Source organism: Schistocerca cancellata, chromosome 9 (assembly GCF_023864275.1).
Source record: "Schistocerca cancellata isolate TAMUIC-IGC-003103 chromosome 9, iqSchCanc2.1, whole genome shotgun sequence".
Lineage (NCBI taxonomy): Eukaryota > Metazoa > Arthropoda > Insecta > Orthoptera > Acrididae > Schistocerca > Schistocerca cancellata.
In genome coordinates, this window is record NC_064634.1 from 191,142,798 (window position 1) to 191,168,462 (window position 25,665).

The following is a 25,665-nucleotide window of genomic DNA, read 5'->3' on the forward strand; positions in this document are numbered from 1 at the left end:
AGATTTGTTTCAATCCTGACCTCTCGTAGAACTTGACATCTTTCTGTCTTACCTATCCTAAAAAAGGTGCTGCTCCAACACCTGTAACCACTGGTATTTTACCATTCATGGCAGTGCCTCCCCCCCCCCCCCCCTTAAATTTCCTGCTATTACCCCAGCCAGTTTCCACTTCCCTTTCCTGTTGAGATGTAGGCCGTGCCTGGTATAGTCCCACCTACTGAGAGAATCAACAGGAACCACACCAATATGAGCCCCCGCACCCGAGCCAAGCAGCCGTTCCAACTCCAAATTAACTCTCCCAGCAGAAGAGTTCAAATGAGGCCGGTCATGGCGCCTCAGGACAGATACAAATTCAACATTGGTGTGTCTCAATGGCGATGCAATCTTTACCAGGTCACACTCTATACTGTACCCAGGATCTCTGTCAATGCTGTTCCCTGGCCCTCCCACAATAACCACAGTGTCTTCCCTGGTAAATCCTTTACAGAGTGAACCTAAATCCTCTGTCACCTGATCCAGACTAGCACTTGGTTTGAAAAAATTTGTGACCTGGTATTCTAGTCCTAATTCCTCCTGCAGAAGTTGGCCTACACCTCTGGCATGAGAACTGCCTAACAACAAAACTTTCTTCCTTTTCGATGGCTTTCCTACATTCTTTTTCAATTTCCTATTGAAAGTTTGTTGTGTCCTTTCTACACGTACCTCTGCTTGAGGCTCATCAGTTTCTAACTGAAGCAACAGGTCAAACTTATTTTTGACATTCACCACAAAACTGTCAGACTTAGTTCTAGGCCTGTCATCTCACTTCTAAACGCCCTGAACCCCATAGTGCTGACATTCATATATAATCAACCCTATCATTCATGTTCACTACTGAACTTCCACAGATCAATTGAAAATCCAGAAAGTGATGTAGTTATGTACTTGGTAGCATAGCATCTCTTCTATTTGGTGAGTGATGATCAGTTCTCATGTACACAATTAAATGAATTGTAATGGATACATTTATACTGTACCAAACATTTTTACCATGTGGTTCATATGATCTTTACTTGAATTAACCTTATTGCTGCCTACCACCAAACATCATACAATACAAATAGAATACAAATTTGAGTTTCCGTATATTTCTTTTTTCCCCTGTGTTCGTGCTTATCATCCTATAACAAAAAGTTTGGGAACATTTCAAGTTATTGAAGTTTGTTAATTTTTTCACTGCCATAAAGTAGATTTTTCAGTGATTAAAACAATTTTATTGCCTCCATTTGAGCTTTTATTACATTCAGATATAAAATGTAGAAATGTTTTTAAACAAAGTTTTGGTACACCAAAATATCAAAGTTTTTTTCTAAAATACTTATTGAATTATTTTCTTTAGAATACTAGATAATATCATTGCTAAACAGTGACAGTTTGTGTTACATTTTTATGCAGTTCTTGTATATAGTTGTGGCTTTCAAATGCTTTTACAATAGATGGACAAGATTTTTCTCTAACTGGAAGTAATATAGTTTTCAGAATGTTGCTGCATTGTGTGTACATTTTGAGGAACAGTCATCATATATTATTCTTTTGTGCACGTTTGCTGTTCAGTTTCCAATGTAAAGAATGTGTATGTCACATATCAATTAATGAGATGTTGAACTGATGTGCACCGCAGACTAACATATCTATCATCACCACTATCCAAGGTTATCGGAAACAGTGAATCTAAGTGCATTATCATCTTGCATTATAGTGGGAATTACCAGTTTGAGATAAAAATATGCTATTATCTCTATTTTAGCTGAATGCAATGGTTTAACTGTTGGAAAACATCAGGTACAATACGTATTTTTTCCACGGCACAATATACTTAGGTAGTATTAGGGAGGAAGTTGAAAACGTAGAAATTAGTTTAAGATAAACAATATAGTGGAGTGGTTTTCACTGACAACAAGGTTTTATTGTTAAATGTATGTCTTAGTAAGCCCCTTTCAAATAACTACAGTGTAACACTGTCAAATTGGAAGCAAAATTCCATTACTTTGTATCAGTGTTATATCAAAAATGTCATGCACTGTCTACACAATTACACTTTCTGCGCTATGAAGAAAGCGTACAGAGCAAAACAATAAAGGAAAAATGCACATGTAGTAGAAGATATTGGGTCAAGTCATTAGATAAACTCTTGAATTAGCTGCACTGTTTCCATAACTGTGTTTTAAATTTGCCTGTCTTTTTTCTGTAGCTACACAAAATGAATATTCAGGAACAAGCACTGTTACTTAGATGATGATATTCATATTATCATAAATATTTTTCATTTCTTTAGTGTACTATAAGCTGAAATGTATAATATTGTCTGAAGAATGTAAAAGGCAACGAGAGAAATTCAAGCTCATATGCTTATCTGTCTTATACGCTTAACTGTCTTTCTTCCCACCCACTATTTGCAAAGGGAAGAGAAAGAAAGGGAAATGACAATGATACCTGAAGTAACGTCTCCTCCTCCACATACTGCAAGGTGGCTAGCATAGTGTAAATAACTGATGGCTGGAGGGAGCAAAATAATCCAAATTTTTTTGTTACTCACTACTATTATTATATTTTTTTTAAATGTAGGGAATATTTTATCTATAATAACCCATGAAAATTGTCGGTCAAACTCGCAAGGACTGCATAGTGCTTGCAAACAACAATTATCACTGAAAGCAGAAGTAATTATTAATGCGGCGCAGTATCAAAGGAATTGAAGTACTGCATATGCTTAAACCATTAAGCACTTAACAAACTTTAAAACGGTTTGTACTGTATACAACTAATTCAGCAGGAGTAAGGGACCGATATTATCTTCCTTTCTAATCATGGATGAATCTCTCAAATGCCATACTGTAGACATCTTCATTTACATTTTGGACATTTTAATGTTGCCACACTTCACTAGTTTTAATTGTTTTGTAATATGAACATAAATTGCTGAACATTGTTCAGCTGAAAAGTTTGTCATACTGTAATAATTAAGTGGTGGGCTGTCTTAGAAGATGTTACACTCACAATAACCAGTTCTGAAAACTATTTTACTTCTTTTATCATGCAAAAATGTAGTGTTGTTATTTTTATCTATCTCATCATCGTTTTATTTTTATTGCAATCGTAACTGCTGTGATTTGGTCCAAAAGGATTGGAATGGTTAATCCAAGTATTTGCTCTCCATGTGACTCAACTATTTTACAAAAGACAAATTAACGCTGAAGTAATCATTAATGTGGTGCAGTCATCTTATTGACAAACTGACTCTGCTCTTCTAGTGTTCATAAATATGTTGCAACATAGTGAAGTTGTTCATATATTACACTGAAAACATTAATGACTACTTTCAACTTTTCAATAATTTTTATAGTATAACAGGCACAAATATTAATAACATGGTTATTTACTTTTGATTTGGGTTGTATAGTGTACAAATATTGTGAATAGCATCTGTAACAGTAATATTTACCTAATTTCTTGTAAATGATTAATAATTTAGAAAGCAAGAAGCAAAGTGTCTCTTCTTATTAATTCCATGATTTGATGTAATGCAATAGACACATAACTATAGTTCAGATTGCGTAAAAGTGAAGTACTTCGTTGCATTGTAATCAAACATTTCAAAATCAGTACCATAGATTTTGTGTAACTTCTCCATTTGTTTTTTTGTCAGTTGTGAGTAGTACTTTTCCACTAGTGCAGCTGTAGCTTTCCCATCCCTGCAAGAAAGAAATATGATTTACTTTATTTGGAATGCCATTAATGCTAAAGAATTTAGTTTAGTTGGTATTATCTTTACCAGCACAGCAGTTTGTTACCTCAAGTATATGGGACAATTTTTATTTACATTTGTTCTGAGAGAAAGTACATTATAAAGCTGTTTAACTTGTAACTGGATTCCTGAAAGACTCTTCTCCTAAAGAACTCTGCTGCCTTTTTCCTTCACATACTTAGTGTCTCCATTTTAATTTCTTGTGGGTTAACCAGGTGTTTCATGAATATCATGAGTGTGTGAGAAATAATCTAAAAATTGTTAAAATGATATTAAGAGTACTTCCTGTAACATCTTCATTCCGAACAGTACCAAACTTTTTTTCTTTAGTGATGCATAAACTAATGCTGCTCTCCAGTTGAATACTATTTATGCTATGCAGGCAGACATTCTCCTCTACCAGATGTTGATCAGTTTGTTTTGTGAAAATACTATGCCCATTGTGTGGAAAGGTGGTATTAGAGTGTGTGTCACAGCCCTAAATATATATGGTAGTCCTGAAATTCAGAAAACGAATGCATGTTGGCATAAAGTATGAAAAATTTGTGTGATACTCTTCCTAACTAATACCTCTAAAGCATAAAGGCTGTTCACATAATTTATTCTCGTATAATGTCTCCACCGGAGATACCTCTGTAGAGAACACTCTAACATTCAGTTACTGCTGTATTGCTCTACTACTGGATCATTAACTTATTTCCCTTTAAGGCGTCCAAACTTTGGTTAGTCACATGGGAGTAATCCAAGGTGGTATGCAAGGTATCCAATTAATTTCACCCAAGTTTGTGGTTTTTTTGGGGCCACAGATTTATGTGGAGACAATTATCAAGAAACGAGAATAAGTTGTTAGTGTTACTTGCTGCAGTAAGTATTTCTCATACCAGTAAGCAGTTATCAGTAGCACACTGCATTCGTCATCCCTCTGTCTTGGAAAAAAATCACTGACACATCTTTTAAATGTCAAAGACAATTCTGAGAACTTTCTCTGATAATAGGCAAATTCTAGCCATGATTTTGTCGTCTTTTCTTGTACATCTCAACTCCAATTTGTTCTCCAGGATGTAGTGCTGTATCATGGCCTCCTTATAAGTTACAGTTATCTTAAAAATGCTTCGCCTTCTTTATCAAAATGTTTTGGAATCCACATACACTTGTTTCTAGGTTCTGTGCCTCAGTCTGTAAAAAGGGAACCCTTATAGGATCACTTTGTTGTCCCTCTGTGTGTCTGTCTGTCTGCTTGCCTGCCTACCTGTTAACAACACTTTTCTTCAGGAATGAGGATTCATAACTAGCTCAAATTTATGACACATACTAATGTCTATGGTCCCTTGGCGGTGTAAAAATTGTAAGCTTCTAAGTCACTTCAGTCAAAAGATATGACCATTTATGTAACATATTTTGATACTTGAAAACGCTCATCAAAACCTATAGGGTACTTCCCGTTAACTTAGAAACATGAAATTCGGCAAGAAGCAAGGTTTCACAGTACATGTAAAGTAAAGAATCTGAAACTTTTTAAATTGTAATTGTATCAAGTAAAAAATATCTTCGGCAATTTGAACATACATCGCACTCATTGTCTGTCAGAAGCACAATAGACAGACATCGCTGCATGTAAACATAAAATGTGAGTTGTAGTCATGTTTCAGTAATTAAATAAAAGATATTTTATAAAATCTTCTCTCTCTACATACATAAACTGAAGTTATTTCTGGGCTAGAGTGAGGAACTACTGTAGATATTTTGATACAGTCTTGGAATTCCTGGCACTAATATTGTGGCATTATCAATATTGATAACAGCCAAAAATTGTTGAGACCTTGATGGATGAACTATATGATACATAATTAAGTTTGTATGTAACTGTCAGTGTGTGAGTCCTACTTGCACTTGGCTAGTTTTTGTGTCTAGAGTGTTTTCAAAATTTAAGCTTTCTGAACACCTGTGGTTAAGAAATGAGATGATAATATTTTGCATAGTAAGTGAAGGTGCCTCTTGTTTCCACATTCTGCTACTACCAAGAGAAAGATGGGATGACAGAGGGGGAACTAGCATCACTCCCATCCATGTATGTTCTCCAAATGAAATGTTTTTAAAAATATTAGAAGAATAGCTTTTCCTCTTGAATGTACAGCACAAAGGTTCAGCTTACATTCAAGTGATGTTTGTATCTCACAGATTCAATCAGAAATAATAATGTGTCATGTAAAATAATGTTTGTAAGACCTATTTAATAAATTTTTTTATTAAATGTGAAAAGTAACAAATGAAATAGAGAATTCCCTGTTAAAATGTTCCACTGCAGATTTTATGCAATGATTTAGTGAACAATGGATGTACATACCTTGCCTTGTTGATTGCAGTTCTTGGCTTATAACGGTAGTGGGAAGGCAACAGCAGTCTTTGTAGACCAGCCTTATGGATGATATACTCCTCATCTCGATCTAGTGTTTCCATTTTTGCAATAACTGTAAAGTTTACATGGCATGGAGTACAGAATGAATGATAAGGTGCCCAATGTTCATCAAACTTTTTGCTGTTGATGATGTAATCAACAAATTCTGGAAATGTGGGACCTGACCTGTAATCAAAATGTTTCAAATTTCTGAGTTTTCACATTTATATTTCTGTTTACCATCTCCACTAAATACAAATTTTCTAGTATGTTTCGTCAATTAATCACCTAGCAGGAGTTCTTTGTTGCTTTTGATCTTTATTTTGTGAATATTTTAATTTATTTACTTACTTATTTTTAAACAGTGCATCGAAGACAAGCAATTTAGTGGACTAAACATCTTTTTTAATGTGTTATGTATTGCACTAGGAGGCTGTTGTATGCATTTTGTTGTTAGTTATTATTTTGTAAGAATAACTTTATGCTGCTACTCACCTTACACTTTCTGGCACATCTGTCATTGGATCTTGCTTGTACCGATAGTGCTGAGCAATATGTTTTGAAAGTTTTCGGTAGTAAGGATTCTTTGCCCCCTCTATCTTGTTACGATAAGCAGAAAGCAAGCGTTCATATGGCTCTCTGACAATCAGGAATGAAAGTGCGTGTGGAAGTGTCTCCTGCAATTGCTGAACAGATGGTCGTGGAAAGCGAGCACGTGCAAGGCTCATTGGTGTTTTGCGTGTTCGCCTTAGAAATCTCTCGTTGTAGCCAGCTAGATAAAAAAAGGAATGCTTCTTCAGTGTTGTATACATACTTACATTTTAGATAGCATTTTTCATATTGTTATTTATGTTCCTGTTATTTCAAATAATAGTACTGCAAATTTCTGCCTCTGACTCAAAAACTACCTTTAAAAGTAATTACAATTTACATTTCCAGGGAATTTATTTATCTTGTAGGTATTCAATGAAAGACAAAATAAGATAATGAAATAAAACATCTTTAATTCTTTTGCTTGTAAAAGGGATCAGCTCTTGGGATGATTCGATGGTTCCACTATTGTACCATTTTGTCACTAAAACCATCAATGTTCTTACATCAAAGCTAAACTCAAGTTTCTACAATCCACATTAGATACTGTCATAAAGAGCATTGCATTTAAAACATTATTGTCAGCAGAAGTAATACAATTCCTGTGCTGAGATCAGTATTATACGTAAGTTGTTTGTCATGACAAGGCCTTGTGAGTGCTGTATTCTAAATATGCTACAGATATTTCATACGTATCAGCTGTTAGTTATACAGAGAACTCTGCATGCCAGTGAATAAAAATTATACTGATGGTGTCTGTAAGATTGGTTGAACATGGTATCTGAAGCCAAATAGAGCTGAGTTTGTCCTTTTGCAAAAACAGTTCCTGTTTAAGTGAAAGTAGATCAGTAAAAACACCAGCCATGTCAGCCTCTTTGATTCCCAGATCATTCGTCCTCTTTGATTCCCAGATTATTCACCCATGTGTAGATCATGTAACAGCTGTTTCAAAAAATAACAAAATCATGTTGTACTGATCCCTCAACTGACCACAAAGACCTATGGACAGATGTTTGGAGATCTAAAGCCATTTGTGTTTACAGTCTGTAAGTAAAGTGTTAACAAACTCTTGGGTTATAGGCTGGCCTATGAAAACTTGAGTACACCCTAAAGATTACATGTTGGCTCGGACCACTACAATAGAGGGGGGCAGAAAATCCTGTGTGTCCCCTCTCTCATGCCCCCCCCCCCTCCCTCACCTGCCCCCCTCCCCTCCCCAGTTGCTCTCTCTTAATGACAAAAATGAAAAAAATTACATGAAGATAAAGTAAGTACCTATAATTTTGAATTAGAGCAGTTAGTGTTACAACTACATGCTAAATTTCTCACCAAGTCATTTAGTTTTCAGTCAAAATAATGGATGTGACTTACACTTTCCTGTACCCACCTAATATATTGAAATGATACATCCATGTTGAACTAGCAGCCTTGAAGATACTACACCAGACCAGATGGTGATCCTTGTCAATGAAAAATTCCCAGGCATTTGGCTGTCCTCTGGTGTTCAATCCTTTGTCGACACATACTTCCCATACACGTTCACGTCTCATCTCATATATTTCTTCCAAATACCCTGGGTCATAATTATAGTTGTAATTTTCTGTTTCCCAAACTGCATTTGTGTCCTGTAGTGAAAAGTGTGTTATGCTGGTGAAATGTTTCCACATAAAATCAAGACCAACATTTACAACATTGACTAGACTTGTTGTCAGTGATTCTGACCAAAATCTTTCTAAAAATATGTATTTGTCCACTAACATTAATCAGCCATAATCACACATGCATAGGCTGCACAAAACCAAAACTTTAAGTGTGGGGCATAAAGAGTAGAACATAAATGAAGTGAAGATTATATATAGTCATTTAATGTTAAACAACTTGTTATAATGCGTTTGAAGCCTTCCACCTAACAGTTGTTTATATGATTCCATAACATTTCATCTATATAAGCTGCCTATTTTTCTCAGTATAGTATTATGGTAGTTACAACAGGTGATATTTTTCCCAGAGAAATGAAACTGGATTGCCAACAGTGCCTTGTCTGTCATTATTTGTTCATTGCCCTGGTGTGACCATGCAGTTCTAGGCATTACAGTCTGGAACCACGTGACTGCTACGGCCGCAGGTTTGAATTCTGCCTCAGCCAAGGATGTGTGTGATGTCCTTAGGTTAGTTAGGTTTAAGTAGTTCTGAGTTCTAGGGGGCTGATGACCTGAAAAGTTAAATCCCATAGTGCTCATAGCCATTTGAACCATTTTTTCATTGCCCTGCTGTTTATCTAAATAAAATTACTTATTCTTCATTCAAGCTTATTCTGCATTCTCCTGATGATGCTATTAATGTAACTATGTTGTATAACTGCAGTCTGCCACTAAGGTATTAAACATGTACGTTAGTTGTGTGTCATATGTGAAGGCCTCTACATATGTTGTAGATGCAGTTACAGAGGAATTCATCTGTTGTTGTTTTTGATGATGATGATGATGTTGATGGTGGTGACAACAACTTCTTTAGTCAGAAGAACAGTTTGATGCAGCCCTCCACGGTAGTGTATCTTGTGCAAGGCTCATTATCTCTGGATAGCTACTGCAACCTACATCTGCTTGAACCTGGTTAGGTTATTGAAGCCTTGGTTTCCATCTTCAATTTTTACCCACAAATCTTCCCTTTATTACCAAAGTGATAACTTCCTGATGACTCAGAATGTGTGCTATCAATCAGTCCCTTTGTTTAGTTGAGCTATGCAATAAATTTCTTTTTCCCCACTTCATTTCAGTACCTCCTCGTTTGTTATTCGAGCTTCAGCATTCTCCTACAGCACACCTTTTCAAAAGCTTCAGTTCTGTTCTTGTCTGAACTATTTATCATCCACATTTCACTTCTGTACATCCCATGCAAATATTATCAGAAAAATCTTTATATTAAAGTCAACAGATTCATCTTTCTCAGAAATGCCAGTCTGCATTTTATACACACTTTGATTCAACTGTCATAAGTTATTGTGCTACCCAAATATCAAAACTCACAGACTTGTTTCAGTGTCTCATTTCCTAATCCAATTCTATCAGTGTCACCTGATTTCTTCTATTACATTCCATTACCCTTGTTTTACTCATGTAGCCCTGCCTCACTCCCATCTCAACTACTGATTTCCTTTCATGTCCTTTGACTCTAATGTCTCTACTCTGGTTTCCATACAAGATGTAGATAATTTTATGGAACCTGTGTTTTGCCTCACCTACCTTCAGAATTTGAAAGAGTGTTGAAAGCCTTATCAGAATCCACAAAAACTATAAATGCAGATTTGCTTTTTTTTTTCAGTTTACCTTCTAAGATAAGTTTTTGGAGCAGTATTGTCTCGTATTCCTACATTTCTCCAGAACTGAAATTAAAAGTCCCTGAAGTTGGCTTCTATAGGTTTTCCATTCTTCTGTAGCTAATTTGTATCATTGTTTTCTTACCATGATTTATTAAATGATGGTTAGATAACATTCATGCCTGCCAGCACCTGCCTTCACTGGAATTGGAATTATTTCATTTTGCTTGAAGTTTGAGGGTATTTCAGCTGTCTCGTATATCTTGTACATCAATATGAGAAACAACACCGAAATTGTGTTCTTTGTTCACTCTGTTATGATTTGTATTCTGGTGATATTTAGATTGTGTTGATGTCAAATTGAACTGCACTGGCTCATTAGTTGCCAGTAAATTGCCCAATATGCAGAGTCAAATGATTCAAATGATTACTGTTCAGCTTCCTCAATGGTGCTATGATGAACAGGAGACATCTAAATGTTGATATCAATTTTTGTATTACTCTTCTTTTGGTAACAAATTACTGTGCATTGAGAGACAGAAGTTGACAATACTGTTGCCTTCTGATGGTTTGGAAACTGCAACACAATGATATTGTGCCAGAGTACTCTTTAACAAGAAAGACATTATTACAGTATCCATCAGACTGACTGATTGCAATTACTCTATGGGCTCTTTTTTCCTAATTAAATCATCTTTACTTTCTTATGTACCTTGCCCACAAAGGGGAGAAAACTATTGGAATATTCACAGCATGGTATTTTATAGTGTCGACTGTGTGAATTAGGAGAAAACACTGTATCAGCATTTAAAGATTGTGAATGTCATGTTGAGTAGTAACATTTCTTTACTTACTTGTAGTTTTGGTTCGTCTATTGTTACATTCAGATAAGTTAGAGAAAACCGAGTATCAGCTGCACGAAGTTTGGCCACTGCAAAAGAACCCAGAACAAAACAATAGGTCACAACAGCTGCTGCTACACTCGCCATTTGCAGTGTGCTGCGATAGCGAGAGAAGCAGCGTTGTGCTGGTCGTCCAGTGCAGCCACAGGTGCATCTCATGACATCCTATTGAGACAAACAAGTACGCAAACGTTGTTAGTTTTCCTTGGTGTATAGAATAAGGACAAATTGGAAAAATCTTATAAGGACAAATAACCCCCCCCCCCACACACACACAGAGAGAGAGAGAGAGAGAGAGAGAGAGAGAGAGAGAGAGAGTGTGTTTTAAGAGTCATCAGGCAAGTTTTTGCTGGTATTTCAGCAGATATCCACAATTTCATGTTTGCAATGTGTAGCTGGAATCAGTCCAAACAAACACCCGTTATCGTATCTTCATTGTGAAGTCCAGTTTCAATGAAGAATGATAGTTAGTTTCCCATTACATACAAAATTATTTTTAAAGTGGAATTTTACATACCCAGATTACTCTAGTGTGATACTTGTTTTATCAAAATGTGTTATCAGAGACAGTAAACCAGGAAGGATAACCAGTAATCCGACAGTGACTGAGCAGGCAGCACAGGCCAGAGCAGTGCTGTCGCTGCTGGAGCACTGGTTATTCTTTTTAGTTTATTGTCACTCTTAACACATAATGATGAAAAAAATATCACGCTAGACTAATTTGGCACTGCTCAATCAAATGCTCGCATAAAATTCAACTTTTAAAAATAATGTTGTTTGTAACGGGAAAGAAAGATAAGACTTTTTGTTGACACTAGGCATCACATTCATGCAATGAGCAATATTTGTTTGGGCTGACTCCAGCAGTACATTGTAAAAATGAAATTGCAAGTGTCTGCCAAAACAGCAGAGGAAAAAAGCGTGGCGACTCTTAGGGGAGACACCTGGTATGTATGACAGTGGACACATTAACAGATGTGTTCTTTTATGTCTCCAACATATGTTGGTAAATATATATATCCTAGAGCAAGGAATAGTCCATTCTAAAGTTACATTTTATTCTTTAGTTAATTTTATGTCTATGGAATGAACACACAATCAGTATTGTATTGTGCACACTGACAAAAATTTGATTACAAATTATATTTAACACACCAGCTCTTTTATTGAAAATGTTATATCTGAGATTTTTTTAGAGAAATGGGTTTAGAGCAGCCATTAATGACAGATTGAATGTTGAATCTCACATTCTCTGGAATCTGCTGAAAGATGGAAGAAAGTTAAATGGGTTAAAATCAAGTGGACAGATGATATAAAATTTGTGTCAGTTAGTGGAACTGATTCTGTATCACCAAAAAATCTTGCGGACAGTGACAAATGGAATGGTTTCAAAACAAAGAAATGGCCTCTTTGTAATATTATGGATGTGATTAAAATTACCCTGTTTTCTAGCGAAGAAGTAACTGTTCCTTCCAATTTCAATTTTAAGTAAGCTAATCATTTGCCATTTTTGAAGTGGATATTGGTAACTCATTTAGAAACTACTTTTTGTTTAAAAAACATTAGAAGAGAGCACATTCACCCATTTGATTTACTGTGAAATGTGTGAAAAATGTTTTCTGCGTCATCCTAATTACAATTGTGCTTTGTTTTCATGAACTTTGGGTACACTAAAGTCTTTCCGCAGCCATCAGTAACCAGTATCTAGATCAGTTCATAATAGGAAACACTGACATGCATAATTCAAAGAAATGCAGTATTAGTATAATGTATCTCATAAATAAAAGTAAACAGTGAATTAAATACAATCTTTCATTTAATCTCCCCTTTTAGAATATTACTGACACACTGTCACTGATGTGTCTCCAAAAATCAATCAAGTAGAGCTAAGGCTGGATTCTGTCTCCACAGCATTTGATCAGAATTATGTTATTATTATTATTATTATTATTATTATTATGGTTGTTGTTGTTGTTGTTGTTGTTGTTGTTGTTGTTGTTGTTGTTTCAAGTACACCTAGTTACTAAGGATAAATTAGTAGGATAAGCCATTGATTAAGAAGTAAATGTGTTTGTTTCTAATCTTTTTTTAAACAAAAGTTTTAAAGTTGGTAACTTTCAACTGCTGAATTGACAAAAAGTGTATTTATTTATCAAATCAGGGTAGCTAAAAATTAATTTTCACTGTAAAAAATTAAATGGATGTATTTAAGCACTATCATCACACTGAAAAAGTTCTGTTTCTTACCTTAAGAATTTGACAGTTTGTTAGTACTAGGTTGAGTTTTTGCATGTACGGTGAATCAGAGCAATATACCAAAATATTATGGGTAAAAAATTGCTTAGTTTTGAGAATTCTCTTCAGTGCCACTATTTATTTACCACTGTCTCATTTTAAATTCTGAAGTTGCTTCCATTTGTTCCAGTTTTGAATCATTTCGATCTCTATGATGACCTGAATACAGTTCATGCCTAAAGGCTTACCTAAATTGCATTTTACACAAAAAAAATTGGGGCAGCTATGTTTGTGCCATTTACAGTTATTTAATACAGTGTTTACTTTTATTTATGAGGTACATTGTACTAATACTGCATTTCTTTGTATTATGCATATCAGTGTTTCCTAATATGAACTGACCTAGATGTGCCAGCTGCTAGGACAGTTGTGAACACTCCCATAGATACATAATTTCATTTATTTTATTGTTACTGTAGTTATGTAGTGCACAATATCAAATGGACTATGGCTATTATTATTTCTATTACTGATGTGTGTCTTGTGTGATTGGCTGACAAGTTAGTACAAAATTGTTGAGAAAACTTATTTATTTTTTCAACAGTGAACTACAGAGTGAAATTATATTTTCTCATATTCATGGTGGATGTCTTTTACGATGTCACACTTTCTTACAACTGCACAATTTCTGTGAAATACTTTCCTCTTCATCACAACAATATTTGGATGGAAGTTTCTGACTGCTATGTCTCAATTATATATGAGATGATTAGACATGTTTCATGTGAGCCAATGGATTAGCTGCATCTTGATGCTGCTTTGTGTGTCTTAAGATTATCGTAGAGGACTACACCTTACATGAAGTTACAAAATTTCAGTGTGTGTATGTGTAATTAAGCTTATTTGAGGAGCTGAGAAGGCTACCAGAACATTCCCGGGCCATATAGGAGCCTAACAAGGTGCAATTTTTGCCAGTTTGCTATTTTGACTGCTGTTTTGTTTTCTTACTGCTGAATTGGCTCCACATTCATTTCAAGAAGTCAGTATTTGATACTGAGAGCACAAACAAAATTTTAAATCTGTATTTATTTACTCCGTTGCTGATTTGTAACCATCTTTGGGACACACTTTTCATGCATACTGCTTGGTCCTAGGTTCTCCATAACAATGTGATTGACTTTTAATCACCGGAGGAGCTACTTGTTGGCTGTGGAATTCTAAAATTCTCTACCCTCCTACCCATTCTTCCTTTTTTTCTTATGTCCAAGCTGACTAATGAGAATAATTGCAGTAGCTCTTTCTTCCATGACAGTCTTCATTACGGATTTATGGCATCTTGCACTTAACTGTTGCATATGAAGTGCAGTATACACCAATCAACTGACAGTGAGTTTGCTATAGCATTGGTGAAAGTTCATATCAGTGCATATTTCTCAAGATGAAGTGGACTCAGTGGTATCAGGTATGTTTCTACTTTTGTTGCACCATAACACTTGCAGGAATAGAGTGCATTAGGGGAGTACGTGGAGGAAGGACCTACTCAACAGTCTACAACTCATTCAGTATTGCATTTTGTTTATGCTTGTGCACCAACTGAAATTTGAAAGAAGAAAGTTAAAGAAAAAAGTAATTTATTCACATTTGCTTCCCTCATTTGTGTGAAATAAGCCATGAAAATTTTAGGTTGTTTAGAAATGGGAATTTTATATATACAAGTCCTTTAATAGATTCAAACTGTGTGCTAGTCCAGCACTCCAACTCCCAAATAATGGAATCATGTAGTTGTAGTTATTAAACTTGTCAATCATTTTTAATTTATTTTCACTATTGCACTGATGGAGTGGTTAGTTACTGGTAAAGACTTGGCCAAAGAGTTTTCTCATTGCAAGACATTACCAAGAAAGAATATGCTTTTGGTGGAGAGGATTATCTTGTTGACTCTGTACAGGTTCATGTTTAAGTGACAAGCAAACAGTGCAGTTATTCATTTGGGAATTTAACTAGTCAGTGTGAATGCTAGAGAATGGTCCGTAGGTGTTGTGAACAGTCTGGAAAATGAGGTTTGGTCATTGTCAAATGTCAGTGTTGTACTAGGACTGCTTTGGAGTACGCAATTTACTGCAGTATGTATCACACAATGAAAGGTGCAGCAGTGTGTGTCATGGTGGCTTATAGATACCACCTTACTGCATCATGGCACTGCCAAATAGATATCCGTAGTTTTCATTTTCCATTACATTGTACCCATGGTTTTTCAACCTTTTTGAGTTTGTGGTTCCCTTGACCAGTTATGTTGTTTCCATGGTTCCCCTATAGGTTACTGTGTAAAAACTGGAAAAATTAATAAAAAATGTTGTGAATAAAATACTACTCATCTCAGTGCAATATGCTTGAGCTTGCTTCTTGTTCCCCAACTTGTCAAATCTTAGCATCAAATGAGATACAGCTATCTTCATTTCCTTCTCCACACAAAGTTTTGATCTGTACTTAGTTTTAATTACTGTAACTCCCAAAAATCCACTCTCACAAAGATAGGAGGTTGCCGAATTCATACCTTCAATACTTTCATACTCAAGCTTGGAAACTCTTTTCTTACTGAATATCAAAATGTTTGCAATGTCACTTGTGAAATCTTCATTTCTAGTGAAGAATCTGTGAAAGTTCTACCAACTGTTACTCTTCTGCAGTACTGTGAAGGAATTTTGAACTCACTGAAAACTATTTCATTTCTCCTCCATCGTTCACTCTTCTTTCTCAAACAACCAGCTTCTTTTTGAAGGTTGAAATTGTGTCAATAACACAAATGAAATGAGTTTCACTTCCAGAGACTTCTTCAGTGAGTCTAACTGCTCAAATATATCACATAAGTGTCCAAACTTCAGTTGAGTCAGTGTGTAAAAAACCCTTAGTGCTGATATGATTTTCTTCTGCCAGGCAAGAACAAACATCTTGACTAAGTTAAAAAATACATGATAATTCATTTCCCCTGGAAAGCCAATGAATGCTGCTATAAAAGAAGAGAGATGTATGTTCATTGCCCATACTGTGACTAATTGTCCAAAAAAATCAAGCTTTCTGTGAACAAGTTATAATAAAGTTCACCACATTTATGACAGTTTTCAGTACTGTATTTGATTCAGATCAGCACTCATGTGTTGCGAAGTAAGTGTTTCTTTATGGATGGTGTAATGGGTTCTCATAATATTGGGAGCTGTGTTGCAAATAATTGCTTGTAGACCACTCTAACCCCCCCCCCCCCCCCAACCAACATGGACCACACATTATTAGTACACACATCAACACAGAGAGCCCAGTTAATTTGGTTTTCTGTCATGAATCTTTCTCTGTCAAACCTGTATTTATATCTGTACAAAAAAAAAGTTGTCTTAAAAATCACCTTAAAATGCACCTAGCAAATTAAGTGAGTATCTCTATTGCTATCAGTGGCCTCATCAAGCTGCATACCAAAATTCCAGCCTCTAATTTTTTCTATAACTTGTTCATGAATAACCTCTCCTGAATCTTGAATTTGATGATTAATTGTAGTGCCAGACAAAGGAATGGACAAAAGCTGTTTTGCCATGGATTCTCCAAGCATAATGGACACTTTCTCAGTAGCACACTGTAGAATTAGTTCTTCTTCAATCAAATAGACTTTCTTACATTTTGCTACCCGCTAAGCTACTTTGTAGGACACTAGACGTGCTTTAATCGATATTCTTATCTGCTTAGAAAATGATGATTCTTGTTCTTTCATTGGACTCAGTTTTCTAGAAAAATATTCTCTTGGTTTGACAATGTCATTCTTATGAACATTTTCTGAATGATGCTTTAATTTGCTAGGTAGCATACATTCAACAGAAAGTAATTTTCAAACACAAAACACACTGAGGATGCCCTTCATTGTTCACAGCAGTGCATGCAAAACCAAAATCTTAAGTAGCTACCATTGTATTTTCTGTACTTGTGTTTGGGTGCTAAGTATAACACGCAATAGTTCAGCTTCTATGTTGTGACTGCTTACGCAGGCTGATCAGCATCTAAAACGGAATTCCTCCGATGCCACACAGGTGGACACCAGAAATGAAATTTTCATCAACTGTCTTCTGTGCCACGAACTATGAAGCAAATCGATGGCACCCCAGGTGGTCAGTCATGGCACACCAGGGCGCTACAGTGCACAGGTTAAATATCACTACATTGGACCTTGATGATTTCACAATTTGAAGTGAATAACATATTGTTACCATTTGGCATTCGTCCGTCTCCATTTATGATGATGTTTCATTGGGAGGAAGGTTTCGGTCATTGATTAATAATGATAGCTGCCATAGTGAATGAGAAACATAGAAGTTATTTTACATGGAATCATTCTGAACAGTGCTGTCAGACACAGCATGTTTTGCAGCAGTACCTTGCTGGTGTAAATTCTTCATTTATCGGATACTGTTGTGCTAAAAAGTGGTTCTTGTTGAGTGGCCAGTGTCACCTATGTTCAAGAAGTATTTATCCTTTGTTTCAGTTGTGAGACTGTGAGGCTTTCTGTTACTTATTCAGTGAACCATGCACTTAGCTGACTGCTGAATCCATGTTGTCATTGTTGTTGTGGTCTTCGGTCCATAAACTGGTTTGATGCAGCTCTCCGTACTACTCTATCTTGTGCAAGCCTCTTCATCTCCAAATAACTACTGCAACCTACATATTTCTGAATCTGCTTACTGTATTCATGTCTTGTGTGGTGTCACCGCCAGACACCACACTTGCTAGGTGGTAGCCTTTAAATCGGCCGCGGTCCGTTAGTATACGTCGGACCCGCGTGTCGCCACTGTCAGTGATTGCAGACCGAGTGCCGCCACACGGCAGGTCTAGAGAGACGTCCTAGCACTTGCCCCAGTTGTACAGCCGACTTTGCTAGCGAAGCTACACTGACAATTACGCTCTCATTTGCCGAGACGATAGTTAGCATAGCTTTCAGCTACGTCATTTGCTACGACCTAGCAAGGCGCCATTACCAGTTTATATTGAGATTGTTATTAATGTACCGTCAAGAGCGATGTACACCAATTATGGATTAAAGTTAAGTGTTCCAGAAGCTATGTATTATTTTTGGCTACTATAATTCCTTGTCATTTTCCAGACCTCACGCCAGCCTGCGTGAGCTTAAAACGCGTGCCTTTCGGCTTCCTCCAAACTCTGTGAATTGGCTCCTGCCAATTCACATCATCTTGATCTCTCTGTATGATTTTTATCACCCACACTTCCCTCATATTCTAAATTTGTGATCCCTTGATGTCTCAGAATGTGTCCTATCAGCCGATCCCTTCTATAGGTCAAGTTGTGCCACAAATTTCTTGTCTTCCCATTTCTAATCTGTACTTCCTCATTAGTTACATTAATCCATATATCTGTCTTATCGCTCTAATCACTTGCCACATCAATGCTATAAACTGTTCACAGGATTAAAAAAAATCAATTATGCCCCAATAATTGTGCCACACTGGAAGTCACTTGTGTTTGGAACCGACCTATGATATGTTCAAGTTAGTTATTGCTTGTATCAGATATTGGAAATTTTGGTAGTCACTGGTGCCAATTTCAAGAGCAGTGAATTCATCATCTGAAAATCTCATTGTTGAATTATCATCACGTATGCTTTGTTTTTGAAATTCCTCCCCATGAATCCCTCAAACACCATGCTTTCTCATACAGGGTGTTACAAAAAGGTACGGCCAAACTTTCGGGAAACGTTCCTCACACACAAATAAAGAAAAGATGTTATGTGGACATGTGTCCGGAAACGCTTAATTTCCATGTTAGAGCTCATTTTATTTTCGTCAGTATGTACTGTACTTCCTCGATTCACTGCCAGTTGGCCCAATTGAAGGAAGGTAATGTTGACTTCGGTGCTTGTGTTGACATGCGAGTCATTGCTCTACAGTACTAGCATCAAGCACATCAGTATGTAGCATTAACAGGTTAGTGTTCATCACAAACGTGGTTTTGCAGTCAGTGAAATGTTTACAAATGCGGAGTTGGCAGAAGCCCATTTGATGTATGAATTAGCACGGGGCAATAGCCTTGGTGTGGTACGTTTGTATCGAGACAGATTTCCAGAATGAAGGTGTCCCGACAGGAAGACGTTCGAAGCAATTGATTGGCGTCTTAGGGAGCACGGAACATTCCAGCCTATGACTCGCGACTGGGGTAGACCTAGAACGACAAGGACACCTGCAATGGACGAGGCAATTCTTCGTGCAGTTGACGATAACCCTAATGTCAGCGTCAGAGAAGTTGCTGCTGTACAAGGTAACGTTGACCACTTCACTGTAGGGAGAGTGCTACGGGAGAACCAGTTGTTTCCGTACCATGTACAGCCTGTGCAGGCACTATCAGTAGCTGATTGGCCTCCACGGGTACACTTCTACGAATGGTTCATCCAACAATGTGTCAATCCTCATTTCAGTGCAAATGTTCTCTTTACGAATGAGGCTTCATTCCAACATGATCCAATTGTAAATTTTCACAATCAACATGTGTGGGCTGATGAGAATCCGCACACAGTTGTGCAATCACGTCATCAACACAGATTTTCTGTGAACATTTAGGCAGGCATTGTTGGTGATGTGTTGATTGGGCCCCATGTTTTTCCACCTACACTCAATTGAGCACGTTATTATGATTTCATACAGGATACTCTACCTGTGCTGCTAGAACATGTGCCTGTACAAGTATGACACAACATGTGGTTCATGCACGATGGAGCTCCTGCACATTTCAGTCAAAGTGTTCGTACGCATCTCAACAACAGATTCGGTGACGATGGATTGGTAGAGGCGGACCAATTCCATGGCCTCCACACTCTCCTGACCTCAACCCTCCTGACTTTCATTTATGGGGGCATTTGAAAGCTCTTGTCTACGCAACCCCAGTACCAAATGTAGAGACTCTTCGTGCTCGTATTGTGGACGGCTGTGATACAATACGCCATTCTCCAGGGCTGCATCAGCGCATCAGGGATTCCATGCAACGGAGGGTGGATGCATGTATCTTCACTAACGGAGGACATTTTGAACATTTCCTGTAACGAAGTATTTGAAGTCACACTGGTACATTCTGTTGCTGTGTGTTTCCATTCCATGATTAATGTGATTTGAAGAGAAGTAATATAATGAGCTCTAACATGAAAAGTAAGCGTTTCCAGACACATGTCCACAAAACATAGTTTCTTTCTTTGTGTGTGAGGAATGTTTCCTGAAAGTTTGGCCGTACCTTTTTGTAACACCCTGTATATGTTGCTATTTGCAAGAACTGATCACATGCTGTGTTTTGAGATAAATTGAATCAGATGCAGCAGATGATTCTAACACAATATACGTAGAAAACTGAACTTTGTTAGACTGGATAGTATACGTAGAAAACTGAACTTTGTTAGACTGGATAGTATGTATTTTAGAGATTTTTCATGAGACTTTTCACCAAAATGTTATTATCTCATGCCACAAATTATGTTCAATTTTACTTGTTTTATTCATGTATTTAAATGAGACTTTTGTTTTTCTTATTGTAACTTAATTTTGTATGGTATCTGGGATGTACACTTACAGAGTATATCATGATGTAGCAACTGTTATGTTATTGCATTATGCCAGTAGTTACAGGCACACTTCTAGCCTGGTGAACAATGACTATCTATTATAAGGTTCCAGCTATTAACTTCAACCATCAATATCCAAGGTGCAGTTCCCTGTATTATTTAACTGAAAACTGATAAATTTGTTCAGGCATATCACCCAGTGAGCAATGTGGTGAGATGGTAAGACAGTGTACTCACATTCACGAGGGTGGCAGTTCGGATCTTCATGCATTCAGATGTATGTTATCCAGTCACTAAATTGCCTGAGGCAAATTCTGGGATGGTTACTTTGAAAAGACCACACACAATTTCTTTTCCATTCCTCCTCAATCCAAGCTTATGCTCCATCTATAATGACATCGTCGTCTATGGGACATGAATCTTAATGATCCTTTTTGTGTGTATTCAACCCATTAATTATAATATGTGTAAAGAAATACAAATAAAACTCATTTAAATTGTCCTGCAGATACACTGAATATTGTTTATTGTGTGTCTACAAAGATTATCATAAAACTATTCATGAAAACAGTTGTAACTGTCAGTCTTCACCAAGAGGTTTGGCCCATTTCATGATAGGCAAGCCTGTTAAAAATGAGTTGAGATTGTTGCTTCTGCCTCCTTTTTTCCTTTCATTAAACAGATGTGTTATTCAGATAATCTGTGATTTGTTTGGGTCCCATGTAATATCCACATTTTGGAATTCCCCTCTCTGTTCCCAAAATACTTTTTTTTAAGCAGTCATAACTTTTTCTTTACTTCATCCTTATCTTTTCTTGAATTTTGTGTTATCCTTGTTCCTAATTGTCCATGAAAAATTTCATATAGCAAGTAAGAATACATTTCTTGGTCATAAGTCTCCAGGAATTTGATACCATAAAAATTAAAATTATGAGCAATATCTGAAATATCGTTTAACTATTTATGTCATTCAGAAATTTTTGGTTGAAACTCAGCAAATGTGGCTTTGATATCCTTTATAATCAGGCCTTTGCAATTAACCTCATGACTATGATAGTATTGAATTATTGCTTCAAGAAAAATTGTAAGTTAATATTGGCAATCTTACACATTTTAAAACAGAAGGAAAAAGTGTCCTTCAGTACAAGATTTTTCCCAAAACTTCCAATTATCAGTTAATCTATATGTGGAATTAGAGATGTGATATTGGGATGAAGAAAATCCACTATGATAAAATCTAATTATTCTGGTAGCTCCTAGCTAGTAGCTCATTTTTCGTCAAAAATTTATTTATAACTGCAGATTTTAAAATGAAGCCTGGTACACAGCGTGAAAAGGAAGGATAAACCTAACATGTAAACAGCTGGCTGACTGTTAGTTGCTTTTGTCACATCATTGTTCTCAATTTGTCATTGTTTCCCTCAATGCACATGACAACAGTTAAGAAAATTTTGTGTTGTCGGGTCAGGTATAGGTTCACATAATTGAAAGTTGTTAACCGAATCTAGTGCCATTGATAAAGAGATTTTTCCCCTTCCTACAACTATTCATTATCAAGTATTTTAAGAGTAAAGGAGATCACTCACCAAAAAATAGAAGCATTCTGCTAGAACTTTCCTGCTATAGTCGTTATTAAGTATGAATTTAAAAGTGATATTGCTAACTTAAGTAAGACTATAGTAACTTGTATGGTTTGTGTGATCTACTGTGTCACATTGTTGGCAACAGTTTTCACAATTATTCACTGTTACTAACACAAATCTATTGTAACAGTGTGATCTTTCAAGAAGATACCAGTCTGTGTATTTCTGTTGATTTAAAGTTTTGTACATTTCTTGTGAAACATATTTGTTTTATTCTCTCCATAATGATTGTATGATGTCTGTGCTGCTGAACAAATGGTTTTGGGACATAAGAAAAGCAATGAAGTAATTATTTTACTTTTTTAAACTGTCACTGTACTTTAGGACAGTCAACTTTTGCTGTTTTCGTCATACATAGTTGCCTGAATTCCACATGAAAAAAAAACTGATTCTTAGATACGTTCTTCTAATAACTTTGACTTGTGTGTTAGAATTTTAATGGTTCTCTCTTTCAGTAACTGAATTACTGACTCTACCTTGCCTTCTAAGTGCCAAGGGACAAAAACAGTTGTGAACAGTTTATGTGGGCACTGACAAGGTATTCCATTTAAGGCAACACTCTGTAATTATAAATAAAAAAAATATTTTGTGTATGACATTAATTTCATTGTGTTCTGTGATCTTTAATATAATGAATAAAAAGGAGACTCACAAAAAACAAATACGAGAATACAGAGTGATAGTTAAACCTTAAGGAAAGAGATGGTTGAAGCAACATTGTCTGCAGCTAGCCAAAATAAAGAAACAGTAATAATAATAATAAAAACAGAAAAAACATAAACGATCATCATAAAGGAATTCAAGTTCAAACGCTCTCTTTAAATGGGAATAATAGAAAATAATAACAATAATAATAATCATAAATATTGTGAAATAATATTATCTTATATATCTTCTATGTAGGTGTGTAGCAATTAATAAATTTCCTGCATAAAATTGAATATTAAGTGTAAAGATTGATGTGTGCATAGCCTCCAGTTATATGATGAAGATAGCAAAAGGATTCAGAATATAGGAAACATACTTACGTAATTCTGGTAGTTGACTTCATAAAGATGTATGACATTACTGTTGTTAAATTCTACTGTGGGCAGTACCTATGATGTGCTGTCACATATTTGTTGTGTCAGGGTGGCGATGTAGTGGGAACTCTTTAAGTTGAGCACTGTTGTATTCCCTCCCACCTACTCCTCACTTTTCTTCTCAGTCCATTTCTTTTTAATCAAGTACAGTCCCTATCATAAAAACACAGTAGTATCACTTCTTTTCAATTGTACCATGTGTTATTTGTTGAAAACCATAACAGGGTGTGCATGACAAAACTTTGCTGAAAATTTAGTGAATTCTTCTCATCTCTTGCAAACCACTTACACTTCTCTGCTCTCCCGCTTTCAAAACCCTACCACACACTTGGACAAGGGGAATAAGGAAGTTTACACAGTAACAGGGTGTAGCTAATTAAGTGTTAACTGCTCCACAAAGCAAACTTGGCAGTCAATGTACTTTGCTGTTCACATACACAGTTATTCAGAGACTGACATGACACACATCTGTAGATGCACTGTTGTGAGGCAGCCATTGCCCTGCCCTGTTTCAAGTGTGGTGGTGGGGGAAACTGCCAGTATTGATTACTGACTGTCTGCCTGCCTGAGAGGGAGAATTGTGGAAGAGGAGGGGTGGAGGCTGTGAGCACCTGTCTGAAAGTGGTAGTAGGTGGAGGGGAAGCTGGAACAAAGAAAAAGAGGGGGGGGAATTAATTAATAAGAAAGCCAATTTGTCATTTTTGCACTTGAAGTTTATCTCATTGTGTAGACTTGAACATCAGGAGACCAGCTTATTTTGCATATTTTCAGTACCTGTCACCACATGAAATTATCTTCTGGAACAGTGCAGCTAATATAAGCAAAAGTTTGACTCACCAAATATTAACAGTAAGAATACTTTGTAGAGAAGGTAACCCAACATTGTACTGGGATCTCTACAGATATTTTGGAATTATTATGCTAATTTCCTAGTACATTTGCTCCTTCATAGCTCTTTTTGGGATGTAAAAAAAAAACACAGTTTCAGATTATCTGTGATTTCCACAGCCTTAACACTGGACTTGAAAACAAATTTCATATAGACCTGGCCTCATTGTGTAGGTTTCACATAATGCACAGTGTTTAATGTAAAGCTCATAAAATGCTCTCATCACTCATAATGTAATAAATTGGAAATCCTCATAAATTCAAAAGGAAAGTAAAACTATTTTGTATTATGCTCTCTTACAAATTATTTAATGATTTAGAATGTGGAATTTAAGACTTTGAATAGCTGTATGACAAGTAACGATGTTCATTACAAGCAGATCGCTGTTCTTACTGTCTGTGGGGAACAGCTACACCCAGTAAATATCAGTGTAGCCATAGAAGTAATAAGCAGCCAATGCAGATAAACAGCAACCGATTACTAAAACTAAGGAAGTAGAATCTAAAAAGTTGTGGGTTTCTTTCTAATTTTCCTATGAAACATTTAGTCTGTTGAGCATAAGTAGTTTATAACAGTTTGACGGCAATTAATCATAAATTCAGTTCTTAAAATCAACTTTTCTTCATTAATTTATGTATTATGACACTGTCCACAGTCCTGTAGGTTCTCCATATAACAAGATGAATGAATGAGAGAGAGAATGGTATTAGGTTTTGTTTCAAAATGAAAATTCTCTCAAGAAGACAAGAAAAGTATGAGACAGAATTGCTGGCCTCCAGATGAAACTTCAGTACTGCATGCATATATAAAGATGATGTGACTTACCAAATGAAAGCGCTGGCACGTCGATAGACACACAAACATACACACGAAATTCTAGCTTTTGCAACCAACGGTTGCCTCGTCAGGAAAGCGGGAAGGAGAGGGAAAGACGAAAGGATTTGGGTTTTAAGGGAGAGGGTAAGGAGTCATTCCAATCCCGGGAGCGGAAAGACTTACCTTAGGGGGAAAAAAGGACGGGTATACACTCGCACACACACACATATCCATCCACACATATACAGACACAAGCAGACATATACAGAGGCAAAGAGTTTGGGCTAAACTCTTTGCCTCTGTATAGTTTGAAAGTTTCATTTACTAATGGAAGTGTGGACAGTCAGAATGCACTTAACGAACGGTAGTGGAATATGAAATTAACTAAATGCTCAGAAAAATATCATCCTGTATGTAT

At 36.3% G+C, this 25,665-nt stretch overlaps 2 protein-coding genes across 7 annotated transcripts in view; one reads left to right on the forward strand and one right to left on the reverse strand.

Moving 5' to 3' along the window:
* Positions 1-25,665, forward strand: part of LOC126101159 (calcium uptake protein 1 homolog, mitochondrial) — a 207,999-nt gene that overhangs the window by 157,016 nt on the left and 25,318 nt on the right. The window lies entirely within an intron of this gene.
* On the reverse strand, positions 1,265-24,098 carry LOC126101160 (carbohydrate sulfotransferase 11-like). Its single transcript, XM_049911857.1, has 7 exons — positions 23,832-24,098; positions 23,489-23,695; positions 10,941-11,153; positions 8,158-8,395; positions 6,675-6,951; positions 6,129-6,365; positions 1,265-3,731 (listed from the first exon to the last, which is right to left on the reverse strand). The coding sequence occupies exons 3-7, from the start codon at positions 11,145-11,147 to the stop codon at positions 3,578-3,580; spliced, it is 1,113 nt and encodes a 370-aa protein (XP_049767814.1). The 5' UTR covers positions 11,148-11,153; positions 23,489-23,695; positions 23,832-24,098; the 3' UTR covers positions 1,265-3,577.

Excerpts from the sequence above, each read along its gene's own strand:
- LOC126101160 (XM_049911857.1), bottom strand. The coding sequence starts at position 11,147 with ATGAGATGCACCTGTGGCTGCACTGGACGACCAGCACAACGCTGCTTC. Across the intron at positions 8,396-10,940 it reads TAGACGAACCAAAACTACAA|GACACAAATGCAGTTTGGGA; the intron begins GTAAGTAAAGAA and ends TTTTCACTACAG. Across the intron at positions 6,366-6,674 it reads GATGTGCCAGAAAGTGTAAG|GTCAGGTCCCACATTTCCAG; the intron begins GTGAGTAGCAGC and ends TTTTGATTACAG.